Source organism: Carassius gibelio, chromosome B17 (assembly GCF_023724105.1).
Source record: "Carassius gibelio isolate Cgi1373 ecotype wild population from Czech Republic chromosome B17, carGib1.2-hapl.c, whole genome shotgun sequence".
NCBI lineage: Eukaryota > Metazoa > Chordata > Actinopteri > Cypriniformes > Cyprinidae > Carassius > Carassius gibelio.
The window spans coordinates 3,664,415-3,687,242 of NC_068412.1; the positions used below are offsets into that span (position 1 = coordinate 3,664,415).

Here is a 22,828-nt window from a genome sequence, read left to right on the forward strand (position 1 = left end):
GATCACTGGATAGAGACCGAGTCAGTGAGACACGAGAGAGCATGAGCATTTCATTGATTTTATTGTTTAAAATCTCTTATTTTATTTTTTTACAGAGGCAGACAGGATCTGATGGTGTGGAGTTGTGCGGGACGCGTCGAGGTCTCGTGAACACACACAAGCACCTGCGACTCACTGGAACATAGTGTTTCTGCTCAGCTGCTCCGATCCATTAACACCCAAGAGATTAAATATAACATATAATGCATTTTACTAGCATTTCTTCTCCATTTAGAAACTAATAATTGCACAGGGCATGTTTTGTGCGCTGATTTGTACATAGAATGACAGGACCGCTTTCATCCATAACACCGTGAGAACCCAGCAGACGAAGGCATGGTAAAACAACTCAACATGAAGCGAATCGTCCCTGTACAGGTGGGTGTGTTTGGGGAGCGCTCACATGTCCAGCAGCAGCACCCGAGGGTCCTCCACCACTGACTTGATCTTCCTGAGGAAGGTGACGGCCTCTCTGCCATCGATCAAGCGGTGGTCGTACGTCAGAGCCACGTACATCATCGGCCGGATCTCCACCTGGACACCACAGAGCACAGAGACGTTCATTAGATTTGTAGTTCTGCAAAATGTGCATTTATAGTGTTGTTCAGTAGTTTGGGATAAGAAACTAGTTTTGAATTTATTTGATCAAAAACAGAATAAAACTAAGAGAAGTTTGCTGAATATTATTCTAATGTAAAACAGCTGTTAAAGTGTCATTTATTTCTGTGATGCTCCGCTGTATTTTCAGCATCATTCCTCCAGTCTTCAGTGTCACATGATCTTCAGAAATCATGAAAATTTGATGCTGTTTCGCCCATCTCTTTGATTGATGGAGGCTGCTTTGAGAATGATTCAGCTGTTAAACATGATTATTTTAAAAATAAGTGTTAGGGTAACCACTGATTAACAAAAATGAAAGGAGTATGACTCGACCGATGTAAGGCACAGAAAACACACTAGCGTGACCTCTAACCTTCCCAGCGATGGCCACGGGCCGGTCAAAGATGCCGTGCATGCCCAGGATGGCCGACTGCGGCGGGTTGATGATGGGAGTCCCGAACATGGATCCGAACACTCCTCCGTTGCTGATGGTGAAGGTGCCTCCGTCCATGTCCTCCACGGCCAGCTCGTTCTTACGAGCCTACGCAGAAAACACAGGAGAACTAGTCTAGGAGGATTTGTTCTTTGTATAAAAGCGTCTGTGAAATGCATAAAAGTAAACCGTGCTCTGATTAACGCTCTTAAGCTGTCATTAGAGTCATGAGAGGAATAAACCGCAGCGTTTTTCAGAAATTACACCGTCCGATTTGTTTTCCCCTTCACTTGACATCAGTTTTACCAATGATACCGCTGTTTTTTTAGGTCGTGTCACATATTTAGCTAAATAAAGATTTCTGGTTAGTTGCTCCATTTGCAGCTGAATAAGCGAGTCTTCAGACAGCAGCTCGTCGCTCACCTTCTCTCCCAGCTCGTTAATCGTCCTCTCGATGTCTGTGAAGTTCATTCCCTCCACTCCTCTGATCACGGGAACCACCAGCCCCTGAGAGACGAGGAAGAGAAGGAGTTCAACACACAGGGCCCAGGAGCGTCTGCACATGACTACAGCGATGATGACTGATGTTAGAAGAGAACAAGCTGAACATCTGCGCTCATGGAAATCATGTCCCCATTCTAAAGGAGGATCAGTTCAAATGTTTTTGAAAGAAGTCTCTTCTGCTCACCAAGGCTACATGCCTGTGATCAGAAACACAGTAAAAACAGTGATAATGTGAAATATTATTACAATTCAAAATAACTGTTTTCTCCGTGAATATTTAGTAAAACGTGACACAAAGCTGTATTTTCAGCATCATTCCTCCAGTCTTCAGTGTCACATGATCTTCAGAAATCAGAATAATATGATCATTTACTGCTCAACAAACATTTCTGATTATCATCAGTGTTGAACACAGTTGTGCTGCACAATATTTTTGTAGAAACTGATACATTTTATTTTTCAGGATTCAAAGATAAATAGAAATTTCAGAAGAACAACTGTCACTTTTGATCAATTTAATGCATCTTTGAGGAAAGAGAGTATTAATTTCTGCATAAATGTGTAGGATTTACCTTTGGTGTGGCGACTGCCACACTGATATCCACATAATCCCGATACACGATCTCTTTGGTTGTGTCATCAATGACTGCGCAGATTAAAAACAACAACAGTTAAAAGCTTTCAATATTTGACTTTCTTGAGTTTATATCTTGCATTTCAATACTGCCTGTAGCTGTCACTTTCTATGACTTTATCTGTGTTTCATGTAAAATTTAAATATGTCATGTAAAAATTTGGGTTGTGCTCAAAGCAGAATCCTTTATTTGGAATGGCACAGATAATGGCTCCAAAAACGATTAACGGACAAGAAATAATTCTGCCTGAATACTCGGCTGAAGCTGACACAGTCTCAGTGCAATATTATACACACAACTCTAAAGTCACCAGTGTGAAGTGAATGAAATGTAAACATTATGAATGAAAAGCGTGTAAATCAAACACTGCATTACCGTTTCCTCTCCATGCATCTCTCAGAAATCAGAGTTTGGCAAAAGTAATATCACTTATAATAATACACCATACACGTTATATTATTTGTATATATTTAAAAGGCAATGATTTTAACTGTAGGCTATGAAATGATACGAATGAACGAATAAGCACAGCGCGCTCACCAATCAAACAGCCGCGCTGTTCGTCTCAGTCTCTCAAAAACCAAACCAGTTCTCTCTCAAGAGTAGGCTAATAATCAACTTACAGATACAGATACATTTTCTACCTGTCCTACATGTTTCATCTTTATCTTTTGCTGGCATGCGGCGTGGCATGGAGTGGATCAGTCTGTGGCACTGCTCAGGTGTTATGAGCCCAGATGTCTCTGATAGTGGCCTTCAGCTCTTCTGCATTCTTGGGTCTGGCATATCACATCTTCCTCTTCACAATACCCCATAGACTTTCTATGGGGTTAAGGTCAGGCGAGTTTGCTGGCCAATTAAGAACAGGGATACCATGGTCCTTTGGTATCTGTGTGCAGGTGCCAAGTCCTGTTGGAAAATTAAATCTGCATCTCCATAAAGTTGGTAGCAACAGGAAGCATGAAGTGTTCTTAAACTTCCTGGTATATGGCTGTGTTGACCTTTGACCTCAGAAAACACAGTGGACCAACACCAGCAGATGAAATGGCACCTCAAACCATCACTAACTGTGGAAACTTTACACTGGACCTCAAGCAACATGGATTGTGTGCCTCTCCTCTCTTCCTCCAGACTCTGGGACCCTGATTTCCAAAGGAAATCTAAAATTTACTTTCATCAGAGAACATAACTTTGGACCACTCAGCAGCAGTCCAGTCCTTTTTGAAGTGAGACGCTTCTGACGCTGTCTGTTGTTCAAGAGTGGCTTGACACAAGGAATGTGAAGCTGAAACCCAGGTCTTGTATACGTCTGTGTGAAGTGGTTCTTGAAGCACTGACTCCAGCTGCAGTCCACTCTTTGTGAATCTCCCCCACATTTCTGAATGGGTTTTGTTTCACAATCCTCTCCAAGGTGTGGTTATCCCTATTGCTTGTACACTCTTTTCTACCACATATTTTCCTTCCCTTCTCCTCTCTATTAACGTGCTTGGACACAGAGCTCTGTGAACAGCCAGGCTCTTTTGCAATGACCTCTTTGTGTCTTGCCCTCCTTGTGCAAGGTGTCAGTGTTCATCTTTTAGACAACTGTCAAGTTAGCAGTCTTCCCCATGATTGTGTAGCCTACAGAACTAGACTGAGAGAACATTTAAAGGCTTTGCAGGTGTTTTGAGTTAATTAGCTGATCAGAGTGTGACACCAGGTGTCTTCAATATTGAACCTTTTCACAATACTCTAATTTTCTGAAATACTGAATTTGGGATTTCCCTTGTCAGCTATAATCTTCAAAATTAAAAGAAATAAACATTTGAAATATATCAGTCTGTGTGTAATGAATGAATATTATATACAAGTTTAACTTTTTGAATGGAATTAGTGAAATAAATCAACTTTTTGATGATATTCTAATTATATGACCAGCATCTATACATTTAAAATAATTTATTTTTTCTTGTCTTATTCTTTTAAAGTTTTGGAAGTAGATACGCTTATGCCTTTCAATAAACTCAAGGATGAATGAGGAATTCCTATGTCACACTTTTTCAAATACTTACAAGTTCGCTACTACAGAGTCAAATAAAATTCAATGTCCTGACCATTGAATGTTGAACAGAATTGGGACAAGTTATGTTTTATGAAGACCTAAGTACAAACACATTTACCCTGCTTTATTATAAATTTATTAATCACTCTACAGAAAAATCTAAGTCTTGGAGTACAGATTTGCATTGCATTTTCAGAATCAGAATGGAGTGAAGTGTGTGTCAGAGCCAAGAATTTGTCAATCAATACTAGATTTAAACTGCTTCAATACAACTGGATATTGTGCACTTACATCAAACCTGAACAATTGAACAAATTCAACTCATTCATTGTGTTTGGGAATGTGATATTATTCAGGCATTCTGGCAAAAAGTGATAGCACTAATCTCTTCAATTATTTATGTGTGTATTAGGTCTATTTCCTGTTGATATAACCGTATCAAAACACCAAATTAAAATTTGTTTAGTTCCTGCAAGACGGTCAACTGCATTCTATTGGAAGAAAATAGAAGGTCCATCAATTTGTCACTGGTTAAAAGATGTTTCACACTGTATTGCTCTGGAAAAAACTGACCTACAGTACTAAGGGTAAACAAAGATTACTATAAAATATGGGATCTTTTAATACAATTTATTGAAAACAATTAAATAAAGATACAAGAAGTGTTAGATTCCTCTCAATCCAGGGATTGATGTTAATATGATGTACTCGTATGTGATATGAGAATATTTGTCTCTTTTAGCCAAGATAATTCTTTTAGTTTTTGTTTAGTTTTTCACTTGTGTAATGGAATATATGGATGCTTGAGGGTGGGAAGACAGTTAAAAATCTTTTCCTTGAAGATTGTACTGTTCCCTTACTTGTTTCATTCAATAAGGCCGTGTTTAAAAAAAAAAGTTTTGGTAATTTTTTCATTTTTGTCTTTATATTTATTTTTATTACTTGTAGTTATTTTAGGCAACTAGCTGAAATAAAAAAAAAGTTGTAATAATTAAATACGTTTAACATGTAATTAACGTTTATTTTATTTCAGGTGAAACTAAAAGCAGAAAACAATCTTTTGTTAGTTAACTATGTCTCTAAAGGACAGCACCCCACAGGTCTATTTCAGTGTTGGGTCAGACATGACCAGCAGGTACATGCAAGTCTCCGATGAAGAACTTGAAATGGTGAAGCTCTGGGCAAATATAGACACACACTGGCCCGATGAAACCGTGTTAAACGTGCCTGTCTATGTAGGCCAAGCCAATGAGGTTTGGAAGGAAAGAGAGGAGGGGGGCGACAGAAAGGTAATCTGTAAAACGTGTTCTTTAGATTCGAACAGACGACCACATAACCACACACGCTTAATCTGAAGTGGTGAGGTGCTGAGGCTGAACGCTGTGTGTGTGTGTGTGTGTGTGTGTGTGTGTGAACGTACCAGCGTTAACGGCAGGCTGCTCTGTCAAAGCATAGGCAGCCGCTTTCACAAATGCAGACATGAAGCCCAGTTTGATGCCATGTTTCTTCAGGAAAGCATCTTTATACTGTTTCCTCATGTCTGTGATGTTGCTGTTGTGGAGGAACACAGAAGAAACGTAAGAGAACTGCAACCAAGCATTACAACAAGGATCAGTTACTCTCTCATGTCGTTCCAACTTTTTCTTCTAGAAAATTCAAAGCAGATGTTTAGCAGAATGTTCACGCTGCTCTTTATCATCCAATGAAAGTGTATGGTGATAATGGCATATGACTGCTGCACTATTTTCTAGGTCTCTGAAATCATGCTTTTGTGTGACAAACAGACTGAAACTGAAGTTGTTTACTCAAACAAAAATTAAAAATAATAATAATTTCAGAAGACCTAGATTACAGTGTATTTGTAACAGTTAAGTTATTTTACATTTCATTTGGGAGACTGACAGACACAGTAACTGTGCTTAAAACTGCTTAAAACACAATTAATATTCAGTAATGCACTGATCAACTGAAGTGCACTGTATGGTTTAGAAAAACTGCAATGATGCCTTGAATCAGTTTCATCATGAAAATTCAGAAATTGTGTGTTTGGTTGAGTGCTTCACTGTTTAAAATATTCAGACTAAATATAATAATAATGGACTATAACAGAAAATTAATAGTATATCAATGTAAATGCTATTTTATTTTATTTTTTGTCAATGGCACAGCTCTACATTATTGAATATGATTGGAATATTTGAAACAATCATTAGCTTTTTGAGATGTTACCTTTTCAAAAAAAAAATTGATTTTAAAATTTTCAAATCATTTGATTATCGCCAAGACACACATACACACAAAAATGCCAGTTCCTGATTGTTATTTAAAAATCCTTGAAATGTAATGGTCGACTCTCTCGCAATGCAAATAACCCCACTAAAAACTCTTCAGCAATAGCTGTTTCCATCAAACTATTTTTGTGCACATTTTGGAATATCGCATAAAAAGAAAGCAGGAAGGAAAATGACAAGATGTGCATAAATTCTAAAAATGTGAATAAAAAACAAAAACGTATGCGCACAATAAAAAAAATAAAAATGTGCATGAACTACAATGGAAACACATTTACCAAATAAATTCAACCGTGTGCATCAAAAAAAGACATGCGACTTTGCATGATGTGACTGGCTAATTTGACTAACCTGCGGACCGACGCAAAAGTCTGTCAAAGTATTTCTGTCTGAATTATTGTCTTACATCACTGTGTTCCCAAACAGCAGAAATGCACCCTCGAAAGCAGTGACAGCATTATTGTGTCTCGCTCTCTGAGGTATATACATATATATAAATTATATAAATATTCAGTGGCTTCCCCTACTTTTCTTAGTGATATTAAGTGCCAGTTTATTAGGAAGAGATGATTCTGTTCTCTTTGACTCGTTGAATGGAAACGGTGCTTTATACACATGTTTAGTGTGATATTTCCAGTTAAATTCAAATCTTTGGATGGAAACATAGCTAATGATTCACAACAAGCAACCACCTCAGTTTGAGCGGTCCGTGGCATTTAAGGTCTGTCTCCTGACTCAAACACTGATGGAGGATGTTGTGGACAGTCTGGCCAGGTTTTGAGTGAAAAGGGCCGAGACTGTAATTCTCTATTTTCCTGTCTCTAACACCGTTTATCCTCTCCGGTTTCTCCGCTAACGGAATTAGGACCGTCCCAAGACACGCGCTCTCAGAGAAAGGGGAGAAGACGTGATAAAAATCTTCACTTTCCAGAGCCTTCAAATCTTATTGGCCTGTCATAATAGCCCATAACGTTCGGGGCGTCTCGCACGCTCCCTCCGCAGGCGCGTCTCGAGGGACAGAGAGGCAGATGCTCGCGGGCCGCAGACGAGCGCGCTCCTTCGACTCCAGACCGGCAGAGTCTTCCTCCATCCCATCAATGCCAACCAGATTAGCGGCAGAACACCGACCCCGAGCAGCTGAAAGCTAATACGGCCATTTGCGCTGGGGAGAAATCCTCAAAGTGTCCTCTTCAGGGGTTAGCGAGGGAGGTTGTGGACATTAACGTTTCCTTGTAAATTAATAAAGCCCATTTTGCCCTTCTTATCTTTGTTTTGACCAACATTAGGACCAAATATTTACATTCGGCGCTTTAAGTGGCGATTGGGTTTCAGAAATCTCTTCCTGTAGGCCAGATTCCAATCTATAACCATTTGGATGGGCATTGCGCAGCTTCTAATCAGGTTTGGCCAGTAAGCTAAATTTCCACAGGCCTGTCAACAGACCTTTCTATGTGTCAGTGCTCTTTACTGCACATTCACAGGCAGAAGTTATGGCACGTTTGCCTGAACTGCCACTTTTTAGGCTTAAAAGTCTGTTTTGTGGACAAATATAAAGTATGCATATGCATTAGGAATGTGGAGAATCACCAATTCGCATCGGTGCATGCACCGAGTTGGAGAAGATCTAGACATAATAGTTTGAAAATATGAATTCCTCTATTTTAATCCACTCTCATTTTGATGAAACTAAATGTTTGATCTTTTCAAAACGTCACTAAAACATTATTTGTAGCACGCCTGACATCTGCAATGAGCTTTGTGTAGCTTCACGTGAAATGATCACATCTTCCTCTTTACTACTACTTACAGCACCAAATAAACATTACTTAACATCAAGGGTTGATCTTGAAAGAAAAATAATAACGTCTCATGTAATCAATCAGTAAGTGTTTTAAACGCACAAAGATGTCAATAAAACAGATTATGATCAATGTCACGCTACGTCACATTTATCTTAGGAAAGACATTCAATGTCCACAAACAAAAAAAAAAAAATGAAAGAAAAATAGAGAGGATTAGGTCCGTGTATCTTTTGGTCATTCGATTTTCTATTTAAAAATAAATAAAGATAAATGAGAAACGGTTTGATTTTCGTTTTTTTGTTTTGTTTAAGAAACGGAAAACGAAAATTTAGCTGGATTTTTCGTATTTTTGTTTGTGGGTAAAAAATGAGATTATGCTTTAATATTTGTTTTAATGTGTGGGCGGCGCTGAAACGCCCCTTTCATCCCTTTTGTACTGCACCGGCAAGGGGCAACCGCTCGCTCAGTTCATTTTCACCAGGAGAGAAGCTGCAGACGGCAGAGTTTATTAATCCTGCGAATTCTTTACTAGTGCTGCTTGCAAGCTTTATATATATATATATATATATATATATATATATATATTTTTTTTTTTTTTTTAATTTTTTTTGACCAAACAGAAATTAATTTATTCAATGACATTTGAACTTTACTGTAGGATCTACAATGACATGAAATGTGCAGATTTTAACCTACTAATTTTATTCTATGCCTATTTAAGAAAAAACTCACAGCCTAACATGTTTCATTTGCTATTACAAACAACAGCAACTGAAGCTTTATCTTGTAGAGTGTAGTCTGTTGCACTTCTCTAATCGGCGGATCCCAATCCACACCTTCCATCTCGATAACAAGAGGAAAGAGCTTATGCTCCGTCAGTTCGGGTCGTAAGGCACCCTAAATAACATGAAAACCTTACAAAACTCAACCGGAATTGCTTTCTGGAATATAGTAAAGTCCCAACAGAGAGCAATAATTATAACATTTACAGCTTTAGTTCAATGCCCAAAAAATAGATCAATATCTAAATGAATTGAGATTAAAAAATGCAGGCTAATGAATGGAAATAAATGGTGAAATTTGTCTCAATACCTAGCCCTAGTGTCATGTTTCCTGAGACGGAGAAGATCCTAACGACAAAACTGAAAAGGTGAGCACCAACCTTTGACTGGCAGGGTATTAAAACACATTTCAAAGACCAGTGACTGTATAATCTGGAGTAGGCTGGTTTGCTTTTACAGGAACAAACCTCATATCCACTTCATTGAAGGTTGTCAGCATGGCACAGGTGTCCTGCGCTTCCTTCAGCCGCTGAGCGATTCGCTGTCTCATGCGGTTCATCTTCACCTGCAACAAAACCACAGAAGGGCTGAGCAAGAGAATGTGGGGCCTTGGCTGAATTTGTGCTATTTTTTTATATCAGTTCATGTAAATAACACTGTTACTATAAAGACCATTTCAATGCACTTTTGTATTCGGCCATTGAGTTTCTTGAAGAGCACAGATTGCGTGATTAGAGGCACTGATTCAACTATTAGGCATCACTCAAAATGTTCATGAAAATCTCCAAATGGCATTTAACACTGTTTCACATTTACGTTGCATTTAATTTCACTCTGCACTTTTGTATTTCACTCTTTGTTTATGTACTGTTCAAGTTGTATTTCACTAAATTTGCACTGTTCAAGTTCTTGCATTAAACATTTTGAATCAAACGGTGACAGGCTCTACTTATTTGTAAGGTGAAAAAAAAAAAAAAAACATTTAAGCTGCTTCAGATCAAATACAGAGATACTGAATATCATCACAGAGATGAAGATGGTCCCGATAAAATTTTTGAGCCATATTTCAGTCACAGGTGAAAGTAAAGGCATTAAAATCTAACACGATCAACTGCAGAAGTTGTTGTGTATTAACTTGATGGCAGAGGTTATGGCACATAAGTAACAATTAGTCTAATTCATGAATAAATTATAAAATATGTATTCGCCTTTAATTAAATTGGACTTATATAAACCAATATCCTAACAGTATGAGCACATCAGTGTCTTTGTAATGCACAAAGGCAGCAGTGACCTTAAATATATTTAAATATAAATTTAAAAACAATGGAGCGCGCTTGGCTGGACAAACCAAGTAATTACACAATTTCAAGCATTATATCTGCATTATATGTTCTGTTAAAAAAAGTCCATATCGGTGCCATATTTGCAGATACCGATATATCGGCGTCAGGCCCATAATATCGGCAAAGCGATATATTGGTCAGGCTCTAATACACAGACTTGTAGATCACTGACAAGCTATGCAATATTGCGTTCACTGTCGCAGGCGATTCGATCTGCAATAATGAACGTGATCTTTCCTAACTGTCAATGATCTACAGCTCTGTGTAGTAAATGTCGCTCCATTTGAAAGCAGGTGATGGAGATTTACTACTAATCATGGAACTGGCTTTACTGGCGAGATGAGCAAGACAATCACATGCGATTTAATGCACAGCCCTAGAATGAACATGCTTCCTGTGTATAAAAAAGTATCTGTACACATAAATTTCTAGCAAAATCACAAGAAAAGGTTCAAATGTACTGGCAATTATATATTATTTAAAGGTATTCTATTTAATATGATACTGAAATTGCATCTGTTGTTGCCAAATAAGTGTGTATTTTTGGGTCCTGGTTAGGGGTGGGCGATATCTCGATATTTAAAATATATCGAGATATTTTTTAAACACGATATGGATTTTGACATATCGTATATATCGATATTTTGTTTATATTTAATTCTGATTCCGCCACTTTGCTTCTTTGCCCTCTCTGTGCTGTGCTCGCCCCCGCCTCCTTGCTTTTGTCCCCACTCCCTTCGCGTGTATAGAACTAGTCTAAAAAACAAAGTCTAAAAACAAAAGGACAACTGGCTCCATTATATGGAGATACTTTGGTTTTAAGGAGTAGGACGAACAGAAGGCAGATGTCTAACGTAGGGCCCAATGATTTCCGCGATGCAGAAAACGCGGACGGAATCCAGTCATAAAAACGGTATTTACAGTTTAACGCGGAATGTCACGGAATTGGTTAAATTTTGAATGAATTATCAAAAGTAGGTCATGCACTTAAATCAAATCGCGATATAGACTAATATCTGCAAATATTAACCCAGAAAAGTCTATTTAAATATGAATCCTGCATGTTCTGCGTGTCTGTGTTAACGAATGGCGCAGAAGCGCGTCTTCATTCATTAAACACGCGGGAGCGCGTGATGCTCGCGCTGATTTCAGCGTCTTTCCTATCACTGATAAAGATGTGAACACATGAGGAACATCTCCAGAACTGCACCGAGAGTCACTTCATGAGCATCTGACCATTTGATTTGAGTAAAACTAGCTCATATCACATCATAGACTGTAGTATCACATACACAGAACTGTAAAGGTAAACCCGTCAAAATAAAAGTATTTGGCAGAAATATTTTACTATTGTTCAACAGAATGTACATAGCCCACTACTACTATTATTAAAATGAAATGAACATATTTTTTTAAGGAATAATCACACAACATTTCTTCCATGTTTTATTTTTAATAGTAAATCCCCTTTGTTTACCAAAAAATAAAGTTTGCTTAATTTTAAATAATTAAAAGATAAATTAAATAAATGTTTTATGCTTTCATTTGACAACCAGAAAAATTTAAATACACAGAATTTCTGAAAGGAAAAAATTTCACATAAGGCTATTTTAAGATTTTTTTAAACTAATTAAGTTGTTTTTATGCATTTAAATAATTACACATGCTAAAACACAGAATTAGGTAACAAGAAGCATATGGTGAAGAAAAAAATAAAACGTTTCATAGGGCCCTAAACATGTAATATTTGGCATATTTGTTTTTGCAGTAGTTTTAGGGGGGTTATTTTTCCTTTAAAGATATCGAGATATATATCGCATATCGAGATATAGCAAAATATAGCGAGATATATTTTTTGCTCCATATCGCCCAGCCCTAGTCCTGGTGTTCCCTACATTATAGGGTCCAAATTTCTCCACATAAATAGTAATACCAGTACATTTTTACTTACCCTGTGCTCTGATCGGGCGGCTTTGGCTCCGGCGTCAGCAGCATCAGCAGGAGCTGCAGTGGGTTTTATGGCAGAAACTACAGACAAGAGAGTTTCAGTTAATTATGGATGCACCAAAATGAAAATGCTTGGCTGAAGCCAAACAAAATTAAACACTGGGCCGACGGCAGCATACCAAACATGTTTTTTCTCATCGTTTTCCACGTGTATTGGCAAAAAAATTTCACTATTGCAAAAAGTAGCCAAAATGTGCTTTTTACCGTTTTGATTTGCTTTCCAAATATATATATATATATATATATATATATATATATATATATATTCTAGTAGACATTATACCAACAAAGCTCAATTCAACTTAAAATTAATAGGTTGGTAAAACAAATAATTTTGGCCATTTTTGAGACCCCCTTCTTGAATCAGCCATGCATTTCATACTGTACAAATAAATGCAGACTTGTTGAGCCAATGAGAAAAGTTTGAAAACATTACAATATCAGATCCCAATTTAAACACACAGTGTGAATGTCATAATAAATGTATTAACAGAGCTGCTATGTTGTTTTTAATAATGATAACTATTATTATCATTGTTATTGTCACAATCGCAATAATATAATTTATGAATGTTGAATGAGTTCTTTTGGCAGAAACCCAAAATAAAAGTGCAGCTGGAAGCAGATTAAAAAATTATTATATTTATGAATTTAGGAAGATGTTTTGTTGCATATGTCTCTCGCTGTCTGTGCTTTTATGATTTTTGCGTCGTTCTCAGAAAGTTTTAAATGCTTTCACGTGGTTGCTGCATTAGTACATGCCTCTATTTGATTGTGACACAAAAATTTGGTGCATACCTAAATATCACAATACAGCAATCTCAGCTTCTACTGAATGTACAGCATCTATAAAGAGGGAAACCTCCTGACCTGGTTTGGACTGGATGGGCTGGGCCGGCACAGGGGGTACAGGGGGCATGCTGGTGGGGATGGGTCCTCCGGCCGGAGCAGCAGGTGGAGCAGGTGGAGGAGGAGGAGTCTCTGCTGCAGGAGGAGGAGGAGGTGCTGCTGCTGTCGTCTTAGCAGCTCCAACTGAAACACAGTCAGAGATGAAACCACCGCAGCACAGCAGCACTCGTTTATAATAATAACCACTTCCTAGCACGGAAAGACCAGACGCTTTATTTCTGGTTATGGTTATTATGAAAACGGACATTTTAAATGGGGGGTTTTCTTCAGCTAATAGCTTTCATAAAACTTAAAAGTTTGTTTTATAAAGTTGAAGTCAAAAGTTTATATACACCTTTCAGAATCTGCAAAATGGTAATCATACAAAATGCATTGTAATTGTTTATTCAGTAGTGACCTGAATAAGATATTTCACATACAAGATGTTAACATATAGACCACAAAAGAAAATAGTAATTGAATCTATAAAACCCCTGGCTCTTTTTTTTTCCTTCTGGAGCATCGATGAGTGTTTGAACCTTCAGTAATAGTTGTGTATGAGTCCCTCAGTGTAGAGCACGACCAATATGGTTTTCTTGGGGCCTGATGCCGATAACGATATTAGGGAGTAAAAAAAGACCCATACCGATATACTGGCCAATATATTTATGTGTAGGCTATATTATAGAACAGTACAGTCAAAATTTTTGTTCATCTTCGGAGCACAGTTTAAGATATTTTTGATGAAAATCAGTAGGCTTGAGACTGTCCCGCAGACTGACAAATAAATAACAGTGTCAAGGTCCAGTAAAGTATGAAAAGCATCGCCAGAATAGTCCCATCTGCCATCAGTGATTCAACCATAATGTTATGAAGCGTAGATTTGAAGCGTAGAGGCAAATTTGAGCTGTACGCAGGAGTTGTACGCTCTTCTGTATAATCCGCACAAAAACAATAAATTTTTTACATGTATTTATGCTATGGTTTGAAAGCAAAAAACACATCAGCGCAGCGTGGAGCATTATGAAGCGTATCTGGGTACAGCTAAGATTTGACAAAATGGCTCTACTCTAACTTGTTTCTTCTCGTACAAATAGTACTCTCGACACTTCATAACATTACGGTTGTATCACTGATGGCAGATGGGACTATTCTGACAATGCTTTTCATACTTTCCTGGAGCTTGACACCGTTATTTATTTGCCAGTCTATTGTAAAGTCTCAAGATTCTCGGATTTCATCCAAAATATCTTATTATATAATTGTGTTCCCAAGACGAATGAAAATTTTACGGGTTTGGAACGACATGGGGTAAGGTGATTAAGACAAAATTTTCATTTTTTCAAATTTTCAGATTCTGACAACATCACAGATCATAATGGATTCTATTCTACACCAGAAACGAGCGGTGCACAAAAATACAATAGAAGTCTATTGCACGATGTGATAATTATGAGTTCTGAGCCACAGCGCAGCCGGTATAAACCATAAATGAGCACTGAGTGGTCGCGATCAGCTACGGTGGCTGCAACAAAGGCTTTAATGTGCCGCAGACGAGTGCCATGAGGAACAGATCAGGTCTAGTCTCTAACGTCACTGAATCTGATGTTAAAAATGAGTCATCCATTCATCATATCCTCATGCAAAACTAAGAATTAGAATCATTGTGATGTTACCATCAAATATAAGTGTGGGAGGGTGGTGGCCAGATAATTTGAAGCAGCAGACTCGGGTGAAGTTTGAGCTCATCCGCGCATCTCTACTCTACACTGTCCTGGGTAACCAGTAGCAAACAATGGAGTGAACTCTGCTGGACAAACTCAAGTAATTACACTATTCAAAAGCATTTAATCTGCATTATATGTTCTGTTAAAAAAAAAAAAAAGTCATATCAGCAGCGTATTGGTCAATATTGATATATTGGCGACAGGCTCATATCGGCCGATAATATCGGCTAAACTACAGTATATATATATATATATATATATATATATATATATATTGGTCAGCTGTGAAACGATGGATCTCAAAATCATACAGTCATTTTTGGAAAGTATTGAAAAATGCTGGAAATCCAAAGAATTTGTGGGAGCTGAAGGATTTTTCTGAAGAACTGCAGGCAATTTAACTGTTCAGGGAAAACAAGGGACTCATGATGAAAATGGAATTAGAATAGAGAGTGCTAGAGTTAGAGGGTCAAATCAAGATGGAAGAGATGTGTTTTTAGCCAAATCTTGAAGATGGCTAAGGACTAATAGTATTAAGAATCAACTATTATTTTCTCTTTTGGACTATATGTAAACACCTTCTATGTGAAATATCTTAATCATGTCAGAACTAAATGAACAATAACATGTATTTTGAATGATCCCTTTTATTTTGGTAAAATAATTAAAGGTGACATATCATGAACATCTGACTTTTCCAGGTTTGAAGTGCTATAATCAGGTCCCCGCTGCATCTACCAACCAAGGAAACATGAAAAAGATGAACCCAGTAACTTTGTTTTGGTAAGCCTTTTTCTGCAAGCGTCTGAGAAAACCAGCAGTAGGGCTGGGCAAATTTTATTCTATATGAATTGAGGAATTGCGAAATTGCGAAAACAGCATATGGCGCAAGTGATTATCCGCTCGCATGTGACACGCTCAGTGAAGGACCATAATATTAGCACTAGGCGTCATTCACACAGTGCTTTAGTGTTGACAAAGATGTGATAAGGGCAGTGGAATAGGTAAAACATGCAAGAAGAGGGGAGTGAACTTCTTTTAACTTGAGCACAGTGTTTTTAGAATGAGGTTTCATGCATGAGACACTGCAAGAGACGAGAACGCAACAGTCAAACACATGAATGAATGAATGATGCATTTATATTAGCGCTTTATTGTGTATTGTTGTACGCCCCAAAGTGATTTATAATGATGTGGGGGGTCTGTCCTCTACCACCAGCAGTGTGAAGCATCTGCTTGGATGACATCCATGTTTACACAGAAGAAGAAGAAAAAAAAACTATGGAAAAGCAACGTAACTGAATAAAAAAAACCTGTAAAGAACTACTACTGTATGTCTGAAATGTCATGTTTGCATCATGGTGACAGACTGAAAGCTGCTCTTTTTTTTAAAGGACATCTATAGTTAATAAGTGTACTGGTGTTATACCTTCAGTCATTTTGAATTAGAATTACTTTGACTTTTGAGATTTTCTAAAATAATTTTCCTTGTATTATTTCTGAACACATAATATGTTTAAGACAAGTTTGTACAGGATGTAGTTGTAGTTTTTGCATCTTTTTTGCAAGGATATTTAACAAGTGATTTGATTAACATTTACATCATGTTAACTTCATGTTGTGCTGCACTTGGAATGTACTTTTCTTCAACTTGAAGGTAAGTAAAGAAAAACCTACTTGAATCATGTTGTAGTTACACTTTCAAGCTGACTAGTTAAAAATCCTAAAACAAATCGAGAATTGGTAAAACATTCTGGAAAAGATTGTAGTTTTTGGCAAAAATCACCCAGTCCTAACGAGTGTGTCTGATTCAGCACCCCTAGTGACATGACATTGATTTATTTACTGTATATTGCTGCTGCCACACAGAGCTAAAATAAATGTGATTTATTTTCCAGCTGTTTACCTTCACGGACATAACAGACTGTTTTTACAACTCATGTGTGTTTTTAATGTAAACTTGTGTGTGAATAAAAACTTTCTTTCTGTCCATGTGCTTCAGATGTGTGCACTCAGAAACCCAATATCAGAAGTTTAAACTCATATGGTTTAAAACGCATGATTTCAGCACAATAAGCATGATAATCAGAACCAAAACAGATGTTTTCAGCAGGTCTGAACTGTAATGACTCGGCTCTATTCTGGAAAAGGGGACATGGAGCAGCAGCTCATTTGCATTTAAAGACACAGGCCCAAAAAACAGTGTGTTTCTGCTTCCACTCAAACTAAGCATTTTCAAAATGATTTAATAAATGATCTGTGGGGTATTTTGAGCTGAAACTTCACAGACACATTCTGGGGACACCAGAGGCTTATATTACATCTTGTAAAAAGGGGCATAATGTGTCATCTTTAATATTTTGCAGATTCAGCACGGTGTATGTAAACTTTTGACTTGCACTGTACTTAATTAGTGTAATTATCCAATACTTCCAATCATAAACTGTGATCTTAGTCCATCATATAAGTCCATCAAATAATATATATTGCTTATATATTACCTTGCTTATATATTATTTATATATAAATTAAGGTTAGTTTAGTTGTTGACAAGTAAAGTTTCCTTGACTTTAATTAAATTCAAGTTTATTTACAAAGGCTATACAAATTTCAAAGCATCTTCACATGACATTTATGTTTCTGTATTACAACAGGAAGTAATCTGTTATTGGTCAGAGTTAAAGCATCATCCATATGGCAGAAATAATGGTTAGCAAACATCATGTAATCAGTTAAACACACACAATGTTAGGAAGTGACTTCAGCTTTTGATCGTAATGATTACAATATGAGATGCAATTAGTCCAGAACATTTTGTTAATATAATTTAGAAAAAAGAAACATGTCTGACCTCCTTTCTTGAGTCTGAACAGAGGAGTTCCTCCTTCCACTTTCCCTCCGTCAGGAACCAGCAGCTCCTCGATGACTCCTGCAGCTGGAGAGGGAACCTGCACCGACGTCTGCAGCACACACACAACTCACCTTAACTCTACACTATACACACACACACACACGACTCACCTTAACTCTACACTATACACACACACACACACAACTCACCTTAACTCTACACTATACACACACACACACGACTCACCTTAACTCTACACTATACACACACACACACGACTCACCTTAACTCTACACTATACACACACACACACACAACTCACCTTAACTCTACACTATACACACACACAACTCACCTTAACTCTACACTATACACACACACACACACACACCTCACCTTAACTCTACACTATACACACACACACACACAACTCACCTTAACTCTACACTATACACACACACAACTCACCTTAACTCTACACTATACACACACACACACACACACCTCACCTTAACTCTACACTATACACACACACACACACAACTCACCTTAACTCTACACTATACACACACACACACACACACACACACAACTCACCTTAACTCTACACTATACACACACACACACACACACACGACTCACCTTAACTCTACACCAGACACACACACACACACACACACACAACTCACCTTAACTCTACACTATACACACACACACACAACTCACCTTAACTCTACACTATACACACACACACACACACACACACACACAACTCACCTTAACTCTACACTATACACACACACACACAACTCACCTTAACTCTACACCAGACACACACACACACACACACACACACTGTTCCTACTGATACATGTCTTGGTGCTGTGCTCAAACAGAATGTTTTTAGGTATATTTTTGTACACAATGATCAGCAGAGAATATATAGAGTTAAACTCTATTTATCTAACTATGTGTCAGATTAAACAGCATAAATTTCCAAAATGGAGTTTTGTTCCTCAAACTAAACTCTGGACATCCTTGATGTTCAATAACAGTTTCAGTCCAGTGTTAGGAACGATCTTAAGGAAGTCCTGTTGTGTTACACAGATGTAGCGTCATGTTCACCAGACGAGTGAAATAGGACACGTTCTCGCTATCAAAAACAGTCTGGAACAGAAGGCAGGTGTCCAGAGGCACGTTATTAAAGCTTGAACTATTTTCAGCTAGACACATTTTTAATGCAGTGTGATGCTGCACGATGGCCAAAGATGTGTACACAGATCAACAACTAAACTAAGGTACAACTTTCAGCCTTCTAGAAATCCCTGATTGAGATAAAAAAGTGTGCTTCTTACCTTATCGGTCTCAATCTCACAGACGACCTCATCTTCAGAGACACTGTCTCCAACAGCTGAAGACACACAGAAGAGGGTTAACGGGGTCTAACGGGGCGAGACGTCTGTCCTGCACACCTGCTGAACCCCTCTTACCTTTCTCCCACCTGACGTCTCCCTCTGTGACAGACTCAGCAAACGCTGGTGTATTCACTGTGAGAACCTCATTCCCTGCAAGCACAGAAGTTACTGGTGATCACAACGGCTTTCTAGAGCGTATACACCAGGGAAAAGAGTTTCTGCAGACACCTTTAAAGCCAAGTAAACTAAATGTAAGGACTAAACTGAAGGGAACACAAGTCAAGGAGATCTATAGATGTAAGAGTCTAAAGAGCAGAAAATGGGCTGCATTAGCAACACCTTGAATTCTCAAACTACAACCTCCAACAGATCTCACTGCAAAAAAAAAAAAAACTTGATGTTCTTTCTCAGTATGTATTATCATTTTGTCTTTCCCAGGGAAAATGTCTAAATGAATAAATTGAATGCCATGACTTTATGAAGAATATGTGCTCCAAGCGGACTATGTAAAGACTTTTTAAGGCCTTATGCAAATGAATACTTCTTAAGATGAGCAGAAACCCTGCTGAAGACATGACCAAACGTGATACCAATTACAATAGATCTGATTCTTTTAGAAAGCAACGTATAAAGGAAACTCGTTGTGTACTTGGGAACTGATTTCTGTGTTTGTCTCTGCAGCGTGCAGCACTTCAGAGACGAGATAAGAGACGCTCGGAGTGACTGTGTCTGCAGTAGCCTTTATCTGGCAGATTTTATTATTAGAGGGAAGGTTAATGATTAATAGAGCTAATAATTACATGTCAGAATAATTTTAAAGCTGCACTCAAACTAATTCAAGATTTGCCAGGTCTTGTTTGTACTCTAGTGTCACACATTCAACATGATTCATCATATTTTAATATTCACTGCGGTTCAGATCAGTGCTGTATGTTAAACCGCTGCTCTAGGTAAATGAAAAGAGTGCTACTTTAATGTTTCTCATATCATCTGACTGGTGCATCTTGCATTTCCAGTTATTTACTAAGTGTAAAAATTGGTTTAGACCAGCTATTTTCTTTTTTCTTTGAAGAAAAGCTGCTTTAAGTAAAAGAGGAATAAGAATTATGCAAATAATCAGCAGTAAATGATCATATTATTCTGATTTCTGAAGATCATGTGAAACTGAAGACTGGAGAAATGATCCTGAAAATACAGCGGAGCATCACAGAAATACAGTACACTTTAACACAGAAAACAGATGATGTAAACTAGCAATATTTCACAATATTACTGTTTTTATTGTATCTTTGATCAAATAAATGCAGCCTTGGTGAACAAAAGAGACTTACTTCACAAAAAAATAAATAAAATAAAATAAAATAAAACTTGACTGCCTATAAATAAATAAAAATAATTATTTCAAACTTTTGGCCATTAATGTACCTTAAATAAGTGTTAGGCGTTTTATCAGCAAACTTGTAATATAGATTTCAAGTTTCCACAAAGTCACAGTTCCCAGCGAGAAGCGTTCAGCCGTGAAGATAAGTACGTGATAATGCACAGATTAAAGCACATGGTAAAGTAATAGACACCAGAGAGGAGGACGCTCTGCTCGACCAATCAGAATCAAGCTTTCCAGAGAGCCTGTAATAATGCTAAATACTCTAAAGTCAGTTTTATGACTGATCTCTGCAAGAAGATAAACGGCATTTGAACAGTTCTATATTTAAAGTTAAGTTTACACAGAAACTACTCTCTTTCAGCAGCAGCCGCACATGAAGAGCACGAGCGGATACATACTGTGAGCAGCTGAGGTGTTGAAGTATCTGATCTGATAGACACTCGACCGGGTCTCTGTCCTCCTGAAAATCAGCAGCACACATCTTCATCATCATCATCATCATCTCAACCAAGAGTTTAGAGGGGACTTAACCCTCAGTCTACATGACATTCACACTGGTGTTTTAGGAGGCCAAACCAATTAGAACAGAATAATAACAGCAACAATGACAGCAATAACCATATATTGCAAAACAACTACACTGCATAATAAATGAAAAATAATATTTTAATAGGTATATTTAAACTTCAGTAGGGAAAAGACAATACTTTCCTAATTTCTACACATGGAAGAGATATTTTTAATTTGCCTCATTTAAACCGCTAGCTCTCAGCAATTCATACTGCACTTTAAGCTTTTATTCTGATGAAAACACATCTAGTGAAACACTAATCATCTCTGGTGAAAATAAAGCCTAACTGGTGAGTCACAGCACGGTAAATAATCATCTGTGATACGTACGGGCTGTTCTTGAAGCTGACACACTGACTCGCTGATATACCTGGAGAAAATAAGAGACACAGGAACATCAAATCATGTTTGCACTGTCAAATAAAGAAAGATACGAGTCTGTTCAAACTTGAACCTTTACAAAAGACCTAAGACATGTAAAGGAGAAGAAATATCCTCAACTATCTCACCTGAAGCAGCGCGTCTCACGAGAGCACTGTTTCCCTAAAAGAAGAAGAAGAAGAACTGTTACCCTAAAAGAAGAAGAAGACGACGACACCAGGGCATCAGAAGCAAGAAGAGCACTGAACAAGCAGGACACAAACACCAGGAACATCTGTCATATCTGAACCTCACATGTGCCTCTGTCTGTTTACACCAAACACACACATATACACATACACACATATACACACACATATACACACATATACACACGCTGGGTCTCATTCATGAAACATTCGTAAATATACGAGTAAATATGTGAGTGATTTGCGCGTAAAGAGAACTTCCCGAAAACTCTTCTCCTGATTCACAAATACTTCCTAAACGTCAGATGTGATAGTGAAATGTGTGTGTGTGTTAATGAATTCCAATCAGTCGTAAATGGGACGCGCCTAAACGCTCATTCTCAATTACCATAAATCCCGCCCATTAAACCCGACTGACAACTATATATGAGCATCATATTATGACACCAAACGAAGGATTTCAACATGTCTTCTCAGAAGTTCATTCAAAACGCCACGTTTTATTTTCAAGCGTACTAGTGGCGTATCAGGTCCTAAAAAAGGAAGCTTGGCAGCATATTACAGACGATGTTAATAGAGTTTCATCTGTTAATCGAACAGTCCCAGAAGTGAAAAGAAAACCGTATTTAATTACTATATATATTATATTTTTTTCAAAATGCTGTGTAAATATGTACCCGAGTATTAATTAAAATGCAGCCGTATTAATGAGCAAAACGTTCAGACGTTAAACGCACTATTTACGCGTGGCTGGGAGCAGGTGTAGATTTCTTTCGTACCAACTAACATTTGGAAAATACGAACGTTTTAATGAATCAGAAAATTTACGCCAGAACCACTTTACACACGATTTACACAAAAATTCGTTCTGCTCGTGTTTCATGAATGAGACCCGCTGTATGTAACTTACGAACACCTGAGACCTTTGAGTTTATGACTAAATA

At 37.7% G+C, this 22,828-nt stretch overlaps 1 protein-coding gene across 1 annotated transcript in view; it reads right to left on the reverse strand.

The window, feature by feature from the left end:
* Positions 1–44: 44 nt before the first annotated feature.
* LOC127975807 (dihydrolipoyllysine-residue succinyltransferase component of 2-oxoglutarate dehydrogenase complex, mitochondrial-like) overlaps positions 45–22,828 on the reverse strand; it is a 24,378-nt gene continuing 1,594 nt past the window's right edge. Inside the window, exons 2-15 of the mRNA XM_052579795.1 lie at positions 21,825–21,858; positions 21,646–21,685; positions 21,144–21,205; positions 19,437–19,511; positions 19,302–19,357; positions 17,947–18,055; positions 13,351–13,512; positions 12,425–12,501; positions 9,595–9,692; positions 5,673–5,803; positions 2,149–2,222; positions 1,496–1,579; positions 1,013–1,180; positions 45–573 (exon numbers count right to left, since the gene is read on the reverse strand). Of these exons, the coding sequence (XP_052435755.1) occupies positions 439–573; positions 1,013–1,180; positions 1,496–1,579; positions 2,149–2,222; positions 5,673–5,803; positions 9,595–9,692; positions 12,425–12,501; positions 13,351–13,512; positions 17,947–18,055; positions 19,302–19,357; positions 19,437–19,511; positions 21,144–21,205; positions 21,646–21,685; positions 21,825–21,858 (1,305 nt within the window). The 3' untranslated portion in view covers positions 45–438. The remainder of the gene's footprint in view (positions 574–1,012; positions 1,181–1,495; positions 1,580–2,148; positions 2,223–5,672; positions 5,804–9,594; positions 9,693–12,424; positions 12,502–13,350; positions 13,513–17,946; positions 18,056–19,301; positions 19,358–19,436; positions 19,512–21,143; positions 21,206–21,645; positions 21,686–21,824; positions 21,859–22,828) is intronic.